The 21,024-nt window shown below is 46.5% G+C and overlaps 2 protein-coding genes across 4 annotated transcripts in view; one reads left to right on the top strand and one right to left on the bottom strand.

The window, feature by feature from the left end:
• Positions 1-63: 63 nt before the first annotated feature.
• Positions 64-6,252, bottom strand: TMEM186 (transmembrane protein 186; the record flags this gene model as incomplete). Of its 3 annotated transcripts, none has more annotated exons than XM_084881157.1 (2): positions 64-5,039; positions 5,989-6,252. In XM_084881157.1, the coding sequence occupies 2 exons, from the start codon at positions 6,250-6,252 to the stop codon at positions 4,404-4,406; spliced, it is 900 nt and encodes a 299-aa protein (XP_084737283.1). In that variant the 3' UTR covers positions 64-4,403. The 3 variants fall into 3 exon arrangements, with proteins under 3 accessions (XP_084737283.1, XP_084737285.1, XP_084737284.1); XM_084881159.1 differs by lacking the exon at positions 5,989-6,252 and adding an exon at positions 5,617-5,820; XM_084881158.1 differs by lacking the exon at positions 5,989-6,252 and adding an exon at positions 5,260-5,589.
• Positions 6,187-21,024, top strand: part of PMM2 (phosphomannomutase 2) — a 32,576-nt gene continuing 17,738 nt past the window's right edge. The window contains exons 1-3 of the mRNA XM_084881171.1: positions 6,187-6,316; positions 17,618-17,729; positions 20,404-20,480. Coding sequence (XP_084737297.1) covers positions 6,251-6,316; positions 17,618-17,729; positions 20,404-20,480 — 255 coding nt within the window. The 5' untranslated portion in view covers positions 6,187-6,250. The remainder of the gene's footprint in view (positions 6,317-17,617; positions 17,730-20,403; positions 20,481-21,024) is intronic.

The raw sequence follows: 21,024 nt of genomic DNA, 5'->3' as shown, positions 1-21,024 counted from the left end.
TAAAATGTATGGTTGGACCACATAACTTCCAAGGTTTCCCTCAGCTCAGACATGTCTATGAAACAGTTGACTTGGAGTATCTACCATTACGTGTATTTTTGAAATACACACAGTGATAAGTATCATTTGCTGAGCATCTACAATGTGCAAGCATATTCTGGCACTTTGTGATTTTCACAACAAACCCACGAGCTGTGTATTTATGTGCCTACTTTTAATATGAGGGAGCTGAAGCTCAGAGAGGTTAGGGGAGCCTACCCAAAATCACACAGCTTGAAAGCCAGGATACACACGGATGTGTGAAAGATGACATGTGTAATCAAGTGTGTGAGTGTGTGTGTGTGTGTGTGTGTGTGTGTGTGTGTGTAAATGCATGCTGTCAGCCTGGGATTGGTGGAGGATAGGGACTACCAAGGACTCCATGACCTTTCTCACAGTTGCTCTGACCACCTGCCTTGGAGCATGAACTTGAACTGGTCAGCCTGGTATGAGATCCTAAACATGATACAGTCCCTAAGGCGGGTGGATGCCAGGACCTCAAGGTCAAATACTATCTGTTTTCTATTTTCTATACTTCTTCCCCACTGGGGAGGCAGGACAGGCAGTAGAATGACCCAACTCTGCTGCTATCTAGGGGTGACCTTGACCAAGTCATTTCACCTCTCAGAGCCTCATCTGCAAGTAGAGGTTGGTAACCATAATGCCAGCTAACACTTACCGAGCGCTTCCTTGGACCAACAGCTATTTTAAGTGCTTTTCATGTGATAAGCCAGTCTCTTCAACCACCCTGAGTGTGTGCTTTTATAGTAAGGAAACCAAGGCACACACAGAGACTGTGTAACTGGCCCAAGGTCACAGCTAGAAAGCACCAGGGCTGGGATTCAAGCAGGCGAGACATCTTGCATCAAAGCCACAAGCTTCACCCCACATCTACTGCCTCTCTCCAGCTCTCTAACTTGACCAGTTGCTGGGAGGATTAAATAAAATCGTGTAATAATCGCCTGGCATAGAGCAGGAGCTTAATACATGGTACTTCCTTTCGCCATTTCGTCTCTGGAAATAGTGTCGTGCAACAGGGCTCTAAACAACATATTCCTGTCAGAGTGAAGTTCCTTATTTGTAAATATTAAATCCTACTTTCCAAGACAGGTAAACTCCACCAAATCCTGGAATACAGTCCAATGGTTAATAAGTAAAACGGATGTTTTGCCACTGGAGTTGGTACAAACAAGGCCAGATGGTATCGGCTCTGCTTGATTACCTCGAATCAGCCAAGATTTTACAGTTGAACGCTGTGGGATCAAAACAAGACCATAAAAGTTGGACTCTGCCTGGGGGTCAAAAGGGACTTTGCTTTCCATTTGGGGAGTCAAGTCCTGAAGTCATAAAGCAGAAAAAAAAAAAAAAAAAGTTATTTGGGCAATTCACCGCAGGCCGGCCCATGAGCGCTGGCACACCTGATCTGTTCCGGGATGCATTAACATGGCCATTTAACGATGGGGCCAGGGAGGACCCGCTGGCCCTATGACAAGGTCTTGTTTTTTGGAAACAGCTCTAAGCTGTGCACAATGTGACCGTCCCTCACCCAATGTGAGCCGACCTCACCCAGGTCTGGAGGACCCTGTCTTAGTCAGCCCCGCGGCTATAAATGGATGGCCTAAACAGCAAACATTGTCTTAGCACATTCTGGGAGCTGGAGGTCCATGTTCAGATTTTTTTTTATAAGGATTTTTTTTTAAAAATGTATTTTTATTGATTTCAGAGAGGGAGGAAAAGGATAAAAGAAACATCAATGATGAGAACTGTTGATCGGCTACCTCCTACATGCCCCCTACTAGGGATCGAGCCTGCAACCCAGGCATGTGCCTTTGACCGAAATTGAACCTGAGACCCTTCAGTCCGCAGGCCGATGCTCTATCCACTGAGCCAAACCAGCTAGGGCTATGGTCAGATTCTTGCGGAAGGCATTCTTCTTGGTTATGTCCTTCCAATGGCCTTCTTTAGTGCAGTCTAGTCCTCTTATCAGGACATGAACCCCAACATGAGGGCCCCACCCTCAGGACCTCATCTAGCCCTAGTCACCTCTCAAAGGCCCCAGCTCCAAACACCATCACAGTGAGGGTTATGGTTTCAACATATGCATTTTAGGGACAACTCAGTCCATAGTAACTACCATATGAAAACGGACATGCTACAGGCCCATTCCCTGCGTTTAAAGTATATATAGTACAGCCCAGGGTTGGATGGAGGGACACCACGTCCACACAGTTCTCAGCTGACAGGAAGGAAAACCAGGCTACGGGGGACAAACACAGGCACGTCCCATTGACACTGTCGATGAGTGACCGTTTCCTACCATCAGCTCAGCTCTCAAGTCCCGGGAGCTGACATGAAGAGGAAAGGACGGGCGAAAAAGACTGTTTATCACAGCATTTTTTCTTTATTAAGACAGATGACGTACTCATTATGAACATTTTAAATACTAGGACATCAAGTTGGAAGTGGAAGTCTTCCCTTCATTTCACGCCGCCCCCCCCCCCCCCTTCCCTATCCTCTCTCCAGATGTCATCACTGATAACCATTTGGAATATTTGCATTTTTTTTAACACAAATATGGTCACATAAAACTACATTGTTCTGGGACTTATTTTTTCCATGTAATGCTATCCCATGGTTACCCTTCCACGCCAGCAGATATACTAGTAGTTCAACCTCTTTTTTTATTTTTGATTTAAGAGGAAGGCAGAGAGAAACATCAAATTGTTGCCTCTCCCATACACGCCCAACAGGGGACTGAACCCCCAGCCTGGGTATGTGCCCTGACTGGGAATCAGACCCACCTTTTGGTACAGGATGACGCTCCACCTCACTCCTTTCAAGGGCCACGTGCCATCCCACAGTATGGATCTACCAACTTTTTTTAAATGTTATTTTTTAATTACAGTTTACCAACATTTGTTTAACCTTGTTGCCTACTAACGGGAACTCAGCTTACTTCTCATTTTGTTGGTGGTTTTGTCTGTTTTGCTATTAGGAACATTCGGTGAACATCCTCACACGTATGCTTGGGTATTTCTATGAGATTACTGTTTTGGAATGGTTGTCAAGGAGGGTAATCACCAGTATATCCACCACCTGAATCTAAAGCCCACTTCCATTCTCTGAGAAGCTGCTGCAGTTGTGGGGAATGGTAAATCCCACACAGTAGTTTTCAGAAGTTGGGGTGCTTAGAATTACCTGGGAGGCATAAAAATGTAGGTATCCAGCTCTACCAGAATCTACAAGGGTTGAGCACAGGGGAGTTTTGCTGTCTTAGTTGATATTGATTCGGGGTTTTCTTAGACAGCTCTTAGGTGCTGCCCTACCCTACAGGCATAGTAGAAGTCCTAACCCAATTCCCATTGTCACGTGATCTGTGATTTTTAGGTCAGGAATAAAGGCATAGGTAATGCATTCGCTGTGTGTGCCCTCTGCTGGTTCTGCGTGAGCATCAAAGTGGAAGTTCTTTCATGCCCAGGCTGGTGAGAATCCGGGCTCTCACTTCCCAGTGTGGTGGGACCCCAGGCTGCATGAGAACCACCTGGGGGACCTAGTCATGGGCCTGGGTAACAATATTTTTAAAAATCATTCCAGGTGACCCTGCACAGGGAGCCAGGGTTTGAGAACCTATTTTTCAGGCAAAAAATTGGCCGAGGAACACGTCCACAGAGGCATTGAGACCTCTGGGTAGTGGAGTCCTGGCAGGTATGCTGTGCTTGCTCGGATGACACTCCTGCCCCAGTTGTGCAGTTACCATCAGACGGAACGAAATGACCCACCTCTAGGCTTCACCCCAGTCCCACCTGCTGCTGGGTCCACCAAGCCATCACCTCTGAACTAACACTTAATGTTGTGTTTGCATAGTACTTGACATTTCCTGTTTATTCTCCTACCCATCCAAGGAGAAAGGCAGGGTTTTCCATGTTACAAATGTGAAAAACAAGGCCCAGAGAGACTCAGTCACCTGACCCAGGACAGGGAGTTAAGGACAAACAGAGTCCAAGTCTTCTGTCTCGAACTCCAGCGTTCCCCCTGCCACACCACCTCCCCACTGCACAGCACTGTGTGTAGAGAGAACCGGGCATAGCTTCTTCCAAGAACTGGCTCTTAACAGAAACTTCTGCCCATTATCTAACTGACTGTCATGCGCAAGTGTGGTTAAGCATTTGCACCAACGCCGTTTCCCTAAGCTGGGTTATTAGCGTCCACCTCCTGGTTTTCTTCATCCCAACAGTCACGTTTCCCAGGGGGCCTGGCAAGGTCTCCGGCTGTCAGATCCCCTTCGTTAGCCTCGCCCACACCCTCAGCCTTCAGTCGGAGATCCAGGCAACCCAGGGCAACCCAGAAGCCCAGTCCCCAGTCGTTCACTTGAGCGCGTCCAGCGACCCAAACACCTGTGTGAAGCGCTCTCTGTCCAGGATGCGTCCGTAGCGCAGGGTGAGGTAGAAGGTCTGCTTCCCACTGTACTGCTGGATCCGAACGAAAATCTCCTGGGGCCGGTCCTCGGTGTCTGACATAGGTATCACCTCGGCCACCGGGCAGTACGAGTCCTGCCGCCAGCCCCAGAAGGTCAGGTGGGCCACTCGCAGCGTGGTGCCAGACTCGTTCACGTACAGGATGCCCACCAGCCTCCGGAAGAAATAGCTCATCCAGTACAGCATGGCCAGGGCGAAGCCGGCTATCCCGCCCATGAGGCACAGGTCATTGTAAGTCATGAGGCCCTGGGAGTACCAGTAGAAGCCCGGCGGCAGAGCCACCACGGTCAGAGCTGTCTGCGCCACCTTCAGCTTAGACACGTACCCAAAGGCTCTGATAGCCTCGAACCGGTAGATCATCTGGAATTTCTCGATCTCTGTACCCGGTGGTGTCTCCTTCGAGGTGGGCGACCTGCTCCCCAACCATCTCCTGAAATCCTGTCCACTGCAGCACTGCAGCCCGTAGAGAGGCCTCCTGCACACAGTCAGCCCTGGCAACCACGACACAGCTCGGAGGAGGGCAGCCTGGAAGGGAGACAAGAGACTGTTTCTCTCATAGAACTCAACCACGCTCATCGCCCAATGAACACCTGCAAAGCATGTATGCGGAGGCTCCCGCCCATCTTGTGAGGGTGCCGTTATCACCTGGAGGGGGAAGGGAAAGCCAGAAGCTTTGCCTCGCTATGTGAAACAGGAACCTCTTTACCACGGAGGAAACTAAACCCAGAGAAGGTAAGAAATTTACCCAAACACACACAGCCAGTGGGTAGGGCCGAGTCTGACTCTCACACCGGTCCTCTTTCCTCCAGGCGGATCAAGTTCAGTCTTCACTCAGTAAACAAGGACCCAGGGAGAGCCAGCTGTGGGCTGGGCAGTGGAGCCATAAGGCTGGCTGAACAATTCCCCAAGCAGGAAACCAAACAATCCCGTTAGATACTTAGCACAATAACTTTCTGAGTCTCTACCAGGTTAAGCATCATCTGGGTGCTAAAAGGTCATGTTTTTTTAGCCTAGTTAGGGGGAAGAGGGAAGAATGGAGGAAGAGAAAGGGATGAAGGCGTCCGACAGAAGCACAGGGATTCCATCAGGCGCACAGTCCCACCCCTTGGATAGTGCCCCGGAAGATGCGTTCGGTTCTGCAACCAGATCTGGGTTCCAATCCTGACTCCTAAAGTCGCCAGCTGTGGATCCTGGGGCAAGCTACTCCACCTATCCGAGCCTCAGTTTCCTCATCTTCCAAATGGGGATTCAGAACATACTGACAGAGATGTGGTTTTAAAGCCCTCAAGGGCACTGATGGGCCTGATTCAGGGTGAGTGCTCAGTGAGTCTTAGTGTCGCACGTGACCTGAGCGCAGGGGAAGCCGGGGAATAACAGAGCGTGGCTCAAGCTAAGCTCTCTCCCGCGCACCCTGCGAATAGCAGGCCTGAGCTGCACCCGCAAAGTACCTCACCTCCCTCAGTCCCCACCTTACCATGGCCCGCAGGAGCCTCCGGGTCGCACCTGCAGTGGGATCCCTAAAGGAGCATGCTCCGCCGTAACAGGCCTGCGTGCGGAGCATAGCATTCTGGGATCTGTAGTCCGGATGGAACAGCTGCCGCCAGCCCCAGGCCTGGTGGGCGTGGCTTCTCCTCCTCCCGACGTGCCCCGCAGCACGGAGGCCGGCCCGGAAGCCCGGGGCCCCGGGTTCCAGGTGATGACGTGCCACGTCAGGTGGCGGCTTGGGATCCGGAGACATGGCTGCGCCGGGGCCCGCGCTCTGCCTCTTCGACGTGGACGGGACCCTGACGGCCCCGCGGCAGGTAGGCGGCGCCCTGCGGGCTGGAGGCGGCAGGTGCAGGGTCTTCTGCGGCCCCAGGAGCGGGCCAGCGGCCACCCAGGGTGGGCACCGACGGGCGGCTGAAGACCGCCCACCTCCTGGCGGGGCTCAGCTCTGTTCTGGGTGCCCTGGAGGGATGAGACGGAAGACATCGGGGCGCTTGGAGAGGGGATGAGCCGAAAAAGTCTTGAGAGTAAAAAACTTGTATTCGGGTTCTGGACTCTCACCGTAAGCCCTAGGTTTGGACCCCTGCTCTGCCCCCCTGGCCAGCTGTGTGCCCTCCTCGTTCTGTCGCCTGTGGGGTGTGCCCCGTGTCCTGATACGGAAAACAGGTTCTTCGTTCGAATGGGCCGAGGAGAGCCTCTGCTTTGCCTCTTGACAGCTGTGTGACTTTTAATCTCGGCGCTTGAGCACCTGTGTTTGTAAGGGTCGGATGAAATCAAATAAGTTCATGAAAGTATCTTGGCTTACAGTAAGCTCTGTTCAGTAATGGTCCGTAAATGTTAGCCAGCACCATCACCCCTTCTCCAGCCCCTGCGGTGGGTCTTGGGTGGTCAAAGGCACCCAGGTTGGCCCAGCGGGTGTGGCTCAGGGGTTGAGCATCGACCTATGAACCTAAAGGTCACAGTCGGATTTCCGGTCAGGGCACACGCCTGGGTTTTGGACTCCATCCCGGGTTGTGGGGAGAAGGGGAGGTGTGAAGAAGGCAGCCGATCCATGATTCTCATCCTTGGTGTTTCGCTCTCTCCCTTTCCCTTCCTCCTTTATATATATATATATATTATTTTTATTTATTTTTTTTTTTTTAAAGAAAGCGAGCCGAGACTGGTTTGGCTCAGTAGATAGAGCGTCGGTCTGCGGACTGAAAGGTCCCAGGTTCGAGTCCGGTCAAGGGCATGTACCTTGGTTGCGGGCATATCCCCAGTAGAGCTTGTGCAGGAAGCAGCTGATCGGTGTTTCTCTCTCATCAATGTTTCTAATTCTCTATCTCTCCCTTCCTCTCTGTAAAAAATCAATAAAATGTATTTTTTTTAAAAGAAAAAGAAAAGAAAGTGAGAGACCTAGATTGTTACAGGCTGCCTGTTGAGAGCCTCCCTGGACTCATGGAAGCTTGTCTCCCACTTGCAGACTTTGCTGCTATAGGCACGGACAGGTTTCAGTTAAGATCCCCATTTGTGATGCAGCTCCCTCTGACCTCCACCTTCTCCTACAAACGGGTCACCCGACACCAGCTGATCCACGTGAGGCCCAAATGGCCTCCCTCTCTCCAAGTTCTGAGTCTAGTTTTGGCCAGGTGGTAGCAGTGGTGTGCTTCAGAATTCCACATCCAGTGTGTGTGACCTTACACATGTCATTTTACCTTTCTGACCCCATGTTCCATGTGCCTAGTGAAGACACTCAGCTGCAAGTTCTCCAGAGGCCCCTTTGGACTCTGAGATCAGTGATTGGCACACACTTGTGGGTTGTTAAAAGCCACTAGAGGTGTAGAGCCGAGGTTAGCCATTCATTGTTTGTCAAGAGTCTGAGAACAAATATTCTTGTTTTTGCCAACCATATGGTTTGTAGTAACGACTCAACTTTAATGCAAAAGCAGCCATAGACCATATGTAGACACAGTGTGGCTGTGTTCCAGTAAAACTTTATTACAAAAACACACAGCTGCTCAGTTGGGTCCATTGGCTGTAATTGTCTAGTGTTTACATCCCAAGCTTTTTTACACACCATCTTTGGATCCTCTCAACCTTTATCCTAAATAGAATAGTTGTTACTATCCTCTTTTATATATTTTTATTTTGTTTTATTTTATTTTATTTTATTTTATTTTTATATTTTATTTATTTATTTATTTTTGAGAGAGAGAGAGAGAGGGAGAGAGAGAGAGGGAGGAAGGGACAGAGGAGAGAAACATCGATTGGCTGCCTTCTGCATACACTCCCAACATTGGGCCTGGGCGTGTGCCCCGACTGGGAATCGAATGGCATCCTTTCAGTGCACAGACAACACTCAACCAACTGAGCCTCACTGGCCAGGGCTGCTATCCTTATAAATATAAGGAAACTGAGACTCAAGATCATCTTGATGGTGAAAAGGGAAGGGATTATATTTACAGAACAGTCACAGAAATGTAAAGTACAGCATCAAGAGTAATAATTATATTATAATAACTATGACAGGTACCACATGGGTACTAGACTTGTTGGAGGAATCACATCATAAATTCTATAAATGATTAAGCACAGTGCTGGGCACCTGAAACTAATACACACACACACACACACACACACACAATATTGAATGTGATTTGTAATCCTATATAATAAATGACTAGTATGCAAATCGACCAAATGGCAGAACATCTGGTTGCTATGACGCGCACTGACCACCAGGCGCAGACATGCAACGCAGGAGCTGCCCCCTGGTGGTCATTGTGCTCCCACAGGGGGAGTGCCACTCAGCCAAAAGCCCTGAGCCAGGCTCATGGCTGACGAGTGCAGCAGCAATGGTGGGAGTCTCTCCCACTTCCTCGGCAGTGCTAAGGATGTCCAACTGCTGGCTTAGGCCTGCTCCCCTGCCATTAGTTGGACATCCCCCAAGGACTCCCAGACTGTGAGAGGGTGCAGGCTGGGCTGAGGGATGCGCGGGTCCTCCCCCCCCCCCCCCAGCGAGTGCATGAATTTTGTGCACCGGACCTCTAGTTCAAAAATAAAAATCTTAAAACATAAACAAAACAAAAGAGATTGTCTTGATTTCACACAGCAGATCTGGTACCAGAGCATTGTATTTGCTAAGTTTACCATTTTCTGCCATTTTTCTAAGGTGGAAGCAGTGTGCCATTCAGGAAAGTGCTTTTGATTCTCAGAAAGAATCAGGTTATATAAGCTAAAGTATGAAATGGCAACCAGGCAACCCACATTGGAGGCATGATATTCTTTGCAGTGAACATAAATCAGTTTAATACTCAAAAAAACAATGTAATTTTAAAAATAATTGTTTTTTTTGCACAGGATACTCTAGGTAAAAAATTAAAAAATTTAATAACAGATCTATTCCTTATCCAACTTTTTCCTTCCTCAATAAATCCATTATCACATTGATAAGCACAAGGAAGTAGAAGAATAGGTTGTTATCTTTTCTTGGAGCTGCTGAAACAGGATATGATTTAAACAGGTAAATTCTAGTTAGAATTGAGTCCAGAGCATTGCACATTTCACTGTTTTAGTAGAATTTTGTTGTACTGAGTGCTTTCCTAAGAAATGCCATTTCATCTAAAAACAGTTGAGGTTTGCCCAGCCAACGTCGCTCAGGGTTGAGCATCGACCTATGAATCAGGAAGTCAAGGTTTGATTCCTGGTTAAGGCATATGCCCAGGTTACAAGCTCAATTCCCAGTGTGGGGCATGCAGGAGGCGACCAATCAATGATTCTTTCCTCATTGGTGTTTCCATCTCTCTCCCTTTCCCTTCCTCTCTGAAGTCAATAAAAATAGGTTTAATTAAAAATATAAAAACAGTTGAAACTTAGAACAAAAGCCTGCAAAAGAAGGGGGGCTTAAACGTGGGTGAATTGTTTTCCAACTTTCTGTCATGAGAAATTTAAAACATACTGAACCACTGGGAAAATAGTAGATAGAACAGCCAAATCCCTACCACTTAAATTCAACTATAATTGACATTAACTTTTATCTTTTTTTTCTTTTAATTTTTGCAGCACCAATTCCTAGGCTGCAGTAATCATAGTACTTCACCCCTAAAACGTGAGGTTGCATCTCTAGAGGACAGAACATCTATTGTAACCACAGTATCATCATCACACCTAAGAAAATTCACCAATTCCCTAGTAGTGTTTAGTCCAGGGGTGGGAACCGTTTTTCTGCCAAGGGCCATTTGGATATTTATAACATCACTAGAGGCCTGTTGCATGAAAATTCATGCACTGGAAGGGGGTTTCCTCAGCATAGCCTGCCCCCTCTCACAGTCTGGGAGCCCTCAGGGGCAGGAGGCAACCTGGCGATCAGGGGAAAGTGATGCCCCATCACACCTCTGCTGCTGCCACTGCCGGCAGCACAAGCCTTGGCTGGCCCTGGTTACCTGAGCCTTGAGTGACCCTGCGAGGCTGAGGGGCTGAGGGGACTGGGGGACTCCAGAGGCAGGCGCACAGAGCATCCAGGCACACCTGGAGGTGGGCCCAGCCTTGCCACGCACCTGTCACCCCAAGGGCTGAGGGGACTGGGCACCGCCATCTTGTGGCTGTGGGTACCACCAACTTTGAGATGGCAATCAATTAGCATATTCCCTCGTTGGCTGTGGGTGCCTCCATCTTTGAGAGCATGGCAGTCAATTAGCATATTTCCTCGTTGGCTGGGGGCATCACCATCTTTGAAGGTGGGGCAGCAATTAGCATATGCCTCCTTATTGGCTGTGGGCGCTGCCATCTTCACAACAGTGTGAGGGTCAATTAGGATATTCTCTCTTTATTAGATAGGATTTGAGGGCCAGACAAAATTATCAACTTAAAAATTAGCCTACTATATGGGTCAGACATTTAATTAATTCACCCCTAATTGCCTTGGCAGGGCCAAACCAAATGATTTCAAATAATAACTATGACAGGTACCACGTGGGTATTAGACTTGTTGGAGGAATCACATCATAAATGGCCTGAGGGCCAGATTTTCCCCATCCCTGCCTTCGTCCATGGGTTAGCAAACTTTTTTTGTAAAAGGCCAGGCAATAAATAGTTGAGGCTTTAAAAATAAATAAATAAATAAATAGTTGAGGCTTTGTGCATGCCATGTGGTCTCTGTCACGACTACTCAATTCTTGTTGTTGCCACAGACACTACATAAATGGGTGGTCATAGATGTGGCTGTGTTCCAGTAAGACCTTCCAGAAAAACAGGCAATGGCTCATTGTGGTCAATGGTTCCCAAAAGAGTCTTTTATAATTTTTAATTGTCCCAAAAGAATCTTTTATAATTTTTTTCCCCCCAGAAGGTGAGTTTTTAACATTTTTTCCACTTCAAGCTTTTGGAACTTGTTCTGTGTTTTATTTTGTCTAGGACAGTGGTCGGCAAACTCATTAGTCAACAGAGCCAAATATCAATGGTACAATGATTGAAATTTCTTTTGAGAGCCAAATTTTTTTAACTTAAACTTCTTCTAATGCCCCTTTTTCAAAATAGACTTGACCAGAAAGTGATATTTTGTGGAAGAGCCACACTCAAGGGGCCAAAGAGCCGCATGTGGCTCGCAAGCTGCAGTTTGCCAACCACTGGTCTAGGGTGATTGATTAAGAGTTCCTTGTGCCGAAACCAGTTTGGCTCAGTGGATAGAGCATCAGCTTGGGGACTGAAGGGTACCGGGTTCGATTCTGGTCAAGGGCATGTATCTTGGTTGTGGGCATATCCCCAGTAGGGGGTGTGCAAGAGGCAGCTGATCGATGACTCTCTCTCATCAATGTTTCTAACTCTCTATCTCTCTCCCTTCCTCTCTGTACAAAAATCAATAAAATATATTTAAAAAAAAAAAAAAAAAAAAAAAAAAAAAAGAGTTCCTTGTAATTAGCAACACAGCATTATTTGGTAACATCACAACAATTTTGCTGTAAAGGTCTGCCCCTGCCCTACCTGGTTTGGCTCAGTAGATAGAGTGCTGGCCTGAGAACTGAAGGGTTCTGGGTTCAATTCTGGTCAGGTTGGAGGGCTCGAACCCCAGTGGTGTGCAGGAGGCATCCGATCAAAGATTGTCTCATCATTGATGTTTCTATCTCTCCTCCCTTCCTCTCTGAAATCAGTAAAAATATATTTAAATACACACACACAGACACACACACACTAGAGGCCTGGTGCACAAAATTTGTGCACGAGGGGGGTGGGGGGCCCAGGGTTCCCTCAGCCCAGCCAGCACTGTCTCCAATCTGGGACCCCTTGAGGGATGTCCAAATGCCCATTTAGGCCCAATCCCACCAGGTCTAAATGGGCAGTTGGACATCTCTCTCACAATCCAGGATTGCTGGCTCGCACCTGCTCGCCTGCCTGCCTTCCTGATTGCCCCTAACTGCTTCTGCCTGCCAGCCTGATCACCCTCTAACCACTCCTCTGCCAGCCTGATTGATGTCTAACTGCTCCCCTGCCAGCCTGTTTGCCCCCAACTTCCCTCCTCTGCCAGCCTGGTCACCCCTAACTGCCCTCCCCTGCAGGCTTTATCGCCCCAACTGCCCTTTCTTATAGGCCTGGTCCCTCCCAACTGCCCTCCCCTGCTGGCCATCTTGTGGTGGTCATCTTGTGTCCACGTGGGGGCAGGATCTTTGACCACATGGGGAAAGCCATCTTGTGTGTTGGAGTGATGGTCAATCTGCATATTATTCTTTTATTAGATAGGATAGAGGCCTTGTGCATGGGTGGGGCCAGCTGATTAGCCCTGAAGGGTGTCCCGGATCAGGGTGGGGGTTTCCTTGGGGTTGTGGGGTAGCCTGGGCTAGGGGCCTGTGGTGGTTTGCAGGCTGGCACACCCCCCAGTGATCCAAGTGGAGGCCCTGGTATCTGGGATTTATTTATCTTATACAATTGAAACTTTGTAGCCTGGAGCAGAGTCAAGCATTCTTCTCCCTCTGTGGTGGCAGCCATTTTTGTTGGCATTTACTTATGTTCTATAATTGAAACTTTGTAGTCTTAAGCGGAGGTCTGGGCTGGCCAGAGTGTGTGGAAAGCTTGGCTTCCTTATCACCAGGGGCAACCCTAGACTCCTGTTCTCTCCAGCTCCATGGCTGCTGTCCTTTATGTTGGCATTTATTTAACTTCTATCATTGAAACTTTGAAGCCTTAAGCGGAGGCCTGAGTCGGCCAGGGTGTGTGGAAAACTTGGCTTCCTCCATTGCTGGGGAAACCCAAACCTCCCTCCTGCTCTCAGTGGCTGCAGCCATCTTGTTTGTGGTTAATTTGCATATTTGGTCCTGATTGGCTAGTGGGCATGGTTAGTGGGTGTAGCTGAGTGGTAGTTAATTTGCATATTACTCTTTTTATTAGATAGGTTATATATATATATATATATATATATATTAGAGGCCTGGTGCACGACATTCATTCACTGGGGGTCGGGGCATCCCTCAGCCCAGCCTGCACCCTCTCGCAGTTTGGGACCCTCAAGGGATGTCCAACTGCCAGCTTAGGCCACTCCCCATACTGCTCCTAATGGGTAGCAGGCCTAAACCGGCAGTAGGACATCCCCCAAGGGGTCCTTAGGACTGCCACAGAAAACAGGAGAGGCTCCCTCCACTGCTGCTGTGCTCACCAGCTGTGAGCCCGGCTTCTGGCTGAGCAGCACACTGACCACCAGGGGGCAGCCCCTGCATTGAGTGTCCGCCCCCTGGTGATTGGTGTGCATCATAGCGACCGATCGTTCTGCCATTCGATCAATTTGCATATTAGCCTTTTATTATATAAGAGATACACACACACACACACACACACACACATACACATACATACAGTGAGTAGCTAGATTATTATGATCTCTGAATGCATAATAATCTGGCCACTCAGTGTATATCCTATATAATAAAAGGCTAATATGCAAATTGTCCCCTAGACCAGGAGTTCGGCCAGCAGGCAGGCCAGCCAACCTCCCATGTCCCTCCCCCTGGCCAGGCTGGCCAGACCCCACAAATGAACGAATTCATGCACCGGGCCTCTAATATATATATACATATATAGATAGAAATAGATATATACCGTTTCCCCAAAAATAGGACAGTGTCTTATATTAATTTTTGCTCCCAAAGATGCGCTAGATCTTATTTTCAGGGGATGTCTTATTTTTCCATGCACTAGGTCCTATTTTCGGAGGATGTCTTATTTTCGGGGAAACACGGTAGATATAAAGAGGCCCGGTGCATGAAACTCATGCAGAGGGGAAGGGGTGTCCCTCAGCCCAGCCTGCACCTCTCCAATCTGGGACCCCTTGAGGGATGTCCAACTGCTGGTTTAGGCCCTTTAAACTGGCAGTCAGACATTCCTCTCACAATCCAGGTCTGCTTGCTCCTAACCGCTCACCTGCCTGCCTGTCTGATTGCCCCTACCGCTTCTGCCTGCCAACCTGATAGCTTCCTAACTTCTCCCCTGCTGGCCTAATTGCCCCCAACTGCCCTCAACTGGTGGCTGGATCTCCCCCCCAACTGCTCTCCCCTGCCAGCCTAATGGCCTCCAACTGCCCTCCTCTGCTGGCCTGGTCGTCCCCAGATGCCCTCCCTTGCAGGCCTGGTCCCTCCTAACTGCTCTCCCCTGCTGGCCATCTTGTGGTGGTCATTTTGTGTCCATATGGGGGCAGGATCTTTGACCATATGGGGAAAGCCATCTTGTGTGTTGGAGTGATGGTCAATCTGCATATTACTCTTTTATTAGATTGGATAGAGGCCTCGTGCATGGGTGGGGCCAGCTGATTAGCCCTGAAGGGTGTCCCGGATCAGGGTGGGGGTTCCCTTAGGATGTGGGGTAGCCTGGGCAAGGGGCCGGTGGTGATTTGCAGGCTGGCACACCCCCCAGTGATCCAAGTGGAGGCCCTGGTATCTGGGATTTATTTATCTTATACAATTGAAACTTTGTAGCCTGGAGTGGAGCCAAGCCTTCTTCTCCCTCTGTGGTGGCAGCCATTTTTGTTGGCATTTATTTATGTTCTATAATTGAAACTTTGTAGCCTTAAGTGGAGGCCTGGGCTGGCCAGGGAAACCCAAGCCTCCCTCCTGTTCTCTGTGGCAGCAGCCATCTTGGTTTGGTTAATTTGCATACTTTCTCCAAATTGGCTGATGGGCGTGGCTTGTTGGTATAGTAGAATGCTGGTTGATTTGCATATTACTCTTCTATTAGATAGGACTTTAGATCTGTCCTGCAGTTGGATATGGTTTAGATATTCTGTTGTGGTCACAAGCAGCTTTATCTTATTTCCTGTTAAAAATATTGGCTGCCACTTGGAAGTGAAAAGGCACCTTTTACAACCCATTCACATTGCAGAACAGGTCTGATGGTTGACCACAATACCATTTAGCTCATTAGTGTGTACAAGGCTTCTGTTTGAAGATGGAAGTATTGATGCTGCTGTTATTAGTATTGCATGTTTAATATTTTGCAATCAAAGGAGTTTTCCCCACTTCCTCCCATTCTGACGTCAAGATGGAGCGATCCACTTGGGGGCCTCAGGGACTCCTTTCATGGTTATTGACTCATCGATGCTGCTATTGCAGTTCTAGATTTTTGTCTGCTAGGTCAAGATTCCCTTGGAAGATGGAGAAAAGATTGCACTCCTTTCAAGCCCTTCTATTTGATTAGTCATATGTATGTACTATAAAAGTTGTTTTAAGAAAAAGAGGATTTAACTCTAAATGTTTATGTACTGAAGTTGACTTAAATGGTTTGTTTTTAATTTCTGGTAACTATGTTTGAAAGATATTCCATGTAAGTGTTACTGGACGGGACTGGGTTTGGAGTGGGTCTCCTGGGATGGCCAGTAGTGTGTGGTTTCTTGATTTCATACCGGAAAGGTTTAATAAATGCGTCCAAGTGATTTTGAGAGTATGTTTATTAAAGCTGGGACAGAGAAACAGGAAGGGCTTAGGAGAGAAGAGGCAACAGGAGAGAGGGCTGCTTCGGCTTTTAAAAATGTTCTAGGAAAGAATGGGCCCCGCTGGGCTGCAGGAACTCACTAAGAAGTAAAAGCCACAACAGAAGTGAATCAAGGTGGGGCTGCTGTGAGCTCACTGGGAAGTCAGAGAAAATGGGGCCTTGGACACAGGTTCAGGGGGCGAGCCTGCGATGAGCTGCCGCTGCCCACTGCTCCCCTATTTGCAGTTTTGTGGGCACCCTTAGAATTTAGGAGAAAGAGCAGAGATACATGCCAAAGGGAGAGAAAGGCAGGGGCATGCTGTAGGGAGAGGGCACCATGGATCCCTTGTCTTGAGACTTTTTATCTTTCTTTGCTGGATGGGAATCTTTAGGGGCCGGTCTTAACGGAATATTCGTTAGTTTCCCAGGTGTGTCCTTCAATATGTTGATTCATCAAAATGTAATTTAAAGGAGTCAGGGTTATTTCCCGGTTAGTTTCATGTTTTAAAAATGTCATAGAAGAGGGACCGGGACTGAGGCCAGTCTGGCCCCCCCCCCCCCGCCCCGCCCCCGCCCCCCCCCCCCCCCCCCCCCCCCGCACAGTCTGGAATGTGTAAACCATTTGTTCTTAAGTGTCCTTGGTTAGAGAAGATAAAACCTTGTGATTCATTGCTCAAATCAGTGGCCTTGTTTAATTATTTTGTCTCAGTTTCCCTTATTACACTTGGCAAGGAATTTCCTTAGCTTCTTACTACCCTGCCTCATGCATGTACAATTAAGATTTCTAAAAGCAATGATATAAGACATTTTTAAAAATATGTTTTTATTGATTTCAGAGAGGGAGAGAAAGACAGCAATGATATAAGACATTTTTTAAAATATGTTTTTATTGATTTCAGAGAGGGAGAGAAAGACAGCAATGATGAGAAAGAATCTTGCACGCCCCACACAGGATATTGAGCCCGCACTCTGTGCATGTATCCTGACTGAATATCAAACTATGATTTCCTGATTCATAGGTCAACACTCAATCACTGAGCCGAACTGGCCAGGTGATATAAGACTTTTACAAATTCATTATGATTTGTGTTAATAAACTCTTACCATTGAAACCACTCTTTATAGATAGGAGCATTTCTTGTAGAAAAGACTAAAAAAATCTAGTTATCTTTTAGGTTTTTTTGTTTTGTTTTGTATAATTATAATAAACCAAATCCAAACTTCCCCTTTAATCTGATTATGTTATTTTGTTTTAAAGTCGACAACCTAAATCCATAAACATAGCATTTGAAAGGAAATACTGCATCTGTGTGTGGCATGGAATGAGCATCACATGAAAACACAAGTCACTGCAAAAGATGTGGATTGAGTCCACTTGTGTTTCTAAAAAATGAGACCTATTTCTATATATATGTGCATATAGCCAAGTATAAAAATGCATAGAAAATAGCTGGAACAGTACACAACAGCTGTTAATATAGCGTGTGTTTTAAATGAGGTAATAATGAGTAAAGTTTAACAAGTTTTTTCTGGTAAAAAGTTGATGTCTCCAAATTATAGCTGTCATATTTGGACTTGTCTACATACCTAGAAAGGAAATTGGCATGTATGCAAGTAAGGTTTCTATTATTTCAAATTTTAGTCTCCTGAGTATTTTATGGCTCATAACTTGTATCTTCCTTTGTGAAATGCAGAAAATTACCAAAGAAATGGATGACTTTCTACAAAAATTGAGGCAGAAGGTCAAAATCGGAGTGGTAGGCGGCTCGGACTTGGAGAAAGTGCAGGAGCAGCTGGGAAATGATGGTGAGTTATACATTGCTAATTACAGTTTGGTAAAAGAGTAACTTCTATGACGATATTGATACCCGTAGCCATGGAGTATCATAACTAGCCCTGAACCCTCATCCCCGTTTCCTTGTTTTGGGAAACATGTTCTCTGTCTTTCTTTTTCCCGGTTTTTCTTCCTATAAATAAGTTTCTGGAGTTGCTGATGGACCACTTGGTACTCAGATACATGAGTAGATTCATCTGGGTCTAGGGGCTTCCTCTCTGTTGCCCCAACTCTGTGTCCCCTAAAGTTCCCTTAGTCATGAGTCAACCAGACTCCTCCCCTGAACCATAATCCCCAGCACAGGACCCCAGGAAGCTGGCGATTCTTACGGGCTTTCACTGGAGATTCTGACTCAGTAGGGTCTACAGGCCGGGGATTATGGTTCAGAGCTGCTAATGCCAGCCTGCTGCTGTAGCACTCTCAATTATTGGAAAGTGTCTGGTTATAAATTTGTCTTGAAGACTAGGACAGTGGATTATTCATCTCGTAGTCCCAGGGCCTCCAGGGCGTCTGGCCTATAAGAAAGAGTGGGTGGAAAGGTAGATGAATTGACCATCCTTTTCATCACTGTTGATGTTTTTGTAACCAAGCAGAGTTCCATCCACTCAGATAGCCAATTACTCTGATGTGGGTGCAGTGAAAGAAATTGGTGTTTATTGTATAGCACTACACAGGGGGACCAGGCGGCTTGTGCCCGAAAACCTGAATTCCCGATGGTTTACAGACAAGAGGTTTTATAGAGCAGAAATCATGAGTAATTGTGAGTAAAGAGTCCAGGGTGGCCAAAACCGGTTTGGCTCAGTGGATAGAGCGTTGGCCTGCGAACTCAAGGGTCCCAGGTTTGATTCCAGTCAAGGACATGTACCTTGGTTGCGGGCACATCCCCAGTAGAGAGTGTGCAGGAGGCAGCTGATTAATGTTTCTCTCTCATCGATGTTTCTAACTTTCTATCCCTCTCTCTTCCTCTCTGTAAAAAATCAATAAAAATATTAAATAAAAAAAGAGTCCAGGGTAGGGGGCTGTGTCGATGGTCAGTTCTTACACAAGCTTCAGCACTCTTAGTAAGCTTCTGGTGGCATTCCGTCCGGGTCTTGAACAGGGGAAGTCTGTAAGACATCTTGGGGTTGGAATTAGTGACATTATCTTAAGAGCAGAAAGAAAAGAATAGAGTTGTACATTTCATGCTTAACAGGTTACATTCTTTTGTTATCTCTTATTTAATTGATTTTAGAGCGATGAATGGAGAGAGAGAGAAAGAGAGAGAGAGAGAGAGAAAGAAAGAAACAAACAAACAAACATGGATGGTGAGAGAGAAACATCGATTGCTTGCCTCCCATACATGCCCTGACTGGAATCAGACTCGAAACTTAGGCATGTGCCCTGACCAGGAATTGAACCCAAAATCTTTTGATTTACGGGATGACATTCCAACCAACTGAGCCTCCCCTTCAGGCCCTTCTCTGTTATCTTAAGCAGATATATATGCATTTTGAAACTTGCTTTACAGGCAGGCCTGCAGGCCCCATGACATGAATACATTCCAGTGCAGCTGTGACTCTTAAGAAGAGCTAATTTCATAACTAAATTTCATAAAAGCTAAATTCTAATATATCAAATCTGTTATGATTTGGCCCAGATAATTCTCTGTCATAGGGCTGTCCTGTGCACTGCAGATGTTTAGCAGGGTCCCTGGCCTCACCCCCAGTGTAACAATCTAAATGTCCCCAGACATTCCCAAATGTCCTCTAGAGGCAAAGTCACCCCCAGCTGGGAACCACTGTTCTAGATGTAATGCCTTACTGTCCAAATCTGAGCAATCTCTGTGTTCCTTTTAAAACTCTGTTCCTTTTGCCTTAATTTTCCTTCTAGGTGCTCTGCTTAGAAACGCTAAACAACACAGTAAGGCACATTAAGCCTGGAAACTGTGCTATCTGGTCCCGATTGCCCTCTCTGCCTCTAGCCATATATTTTCCTATGCGCTCAGAGGTTCTGTATCAGTGTAGGACAGTGTCCATACTTTTTAGTGAGTCAAAACAACAGAATCAAAACATTCACAAGCTAAAAGGAAGTGAGGACCCACCTGTGTCAGAGTCACCTGGGGAGTTCATTAAAATACCCCAGCACAGAGCCCGGAAATCCACATTTTAACAGCACTTAACGTTTGAGAATTCATTTCAATTTGGGTGTGTAGTCTCCAAATCTAACTACATATAAGAATCAGCTAAAGAGCTTTTTTTTTTTTTTTAATCTGATTTTTAGCCTGGCGCCTGCAGAGTGATTCAGAAAGCAGAGCCTAAAGTCTGCACAGTTTCATCGTGTTGGTGATGCTGATTCACAGGAGGTTTGGAAACCGTCATTGGCTTCCATTTTCCTTTACAGACAGGCAGGCTGAAGGCAGAGGCATGAAATGGCCTATCACCAAGTCTCCCGTCTCTAGCCTAGTGATCATATTTTAAATATGTAATGAAGAGCCTTAAAAATAAATAAACTTAATGAGTTCTTTCTCACTCTCCCAGTCTGTGAAGATGAGGTAGTCTCTCAGAGTCCGTACTGGAGTTCAGCAGTTTTATTGGTGATACATGTTAAGACATAGAAACACAAATTGCCATTCATTGCATTCTGAGTTTTCTTTTGTTTTGGTTGCAGTGATTGAAAAATATGATTATGTGTTTCCAGAAAATGGCTTGGTGGCATATAAAGATGGGAAATTCTTGTGTAAACAGGTGGGTTCTTGAGTATCCAATTACTGAACTGCTGTTTACTACTAGTGAAATGTTTTCCAGAAAGGTATTTGACCCAGCCAGCTCTGGGGAGGGATATTTGGGAGCTGAGGAACAGGGTGGGAATAAGTCTTCACCCTGTATTTTTTTTACATTTGGAATGTTGAATCATGGAACTATTACATATTCCAAATTGTTATCTATTTTTTATAACAGTTTTTTAAGGACACTTAATCTAATATTTCTGTTATGATAGCAGAGGCTGGGACAAGCTGCATTACTATAAGCATATTAAGAAGTACTATGTACTTAATACTCTTGTCAGTATTAAGATCATTTTGTTCAAATATGATATCTGAGAAAGCCTGTGAAACAAATATATTTTGTGTAATTTGATTGAATAAAAGCAGCACCAATAAGCTTTATGGGCCTTCCTTGAAGCCTTTGAAAGATAATGAATACAAAGTCTTGACTAATGAGGTAAAAAATGCTTTTTGACTGAGCCCTTTCCGGTTTGCCTTATCGTCTCAACCAGAGAACAAAGGGA

The sequence above is a fragment of the Pipistrellus hanaki genome, assembly GCF_964339955.1.
Source record: "Pipistrellus hanaki genome assembly, chromosome: 4".
Taxonomy (NCBI): domain Eukaryota; kingdom Metazoa; phylum Chordata; class Mammalia; order Chiroptera; family Vespertilionidae; genus Pipistrellus; species Pipistrellus hanaki.
This window is presented reverse-complemented; position numbering and strand designations above follow the sequence as displayed.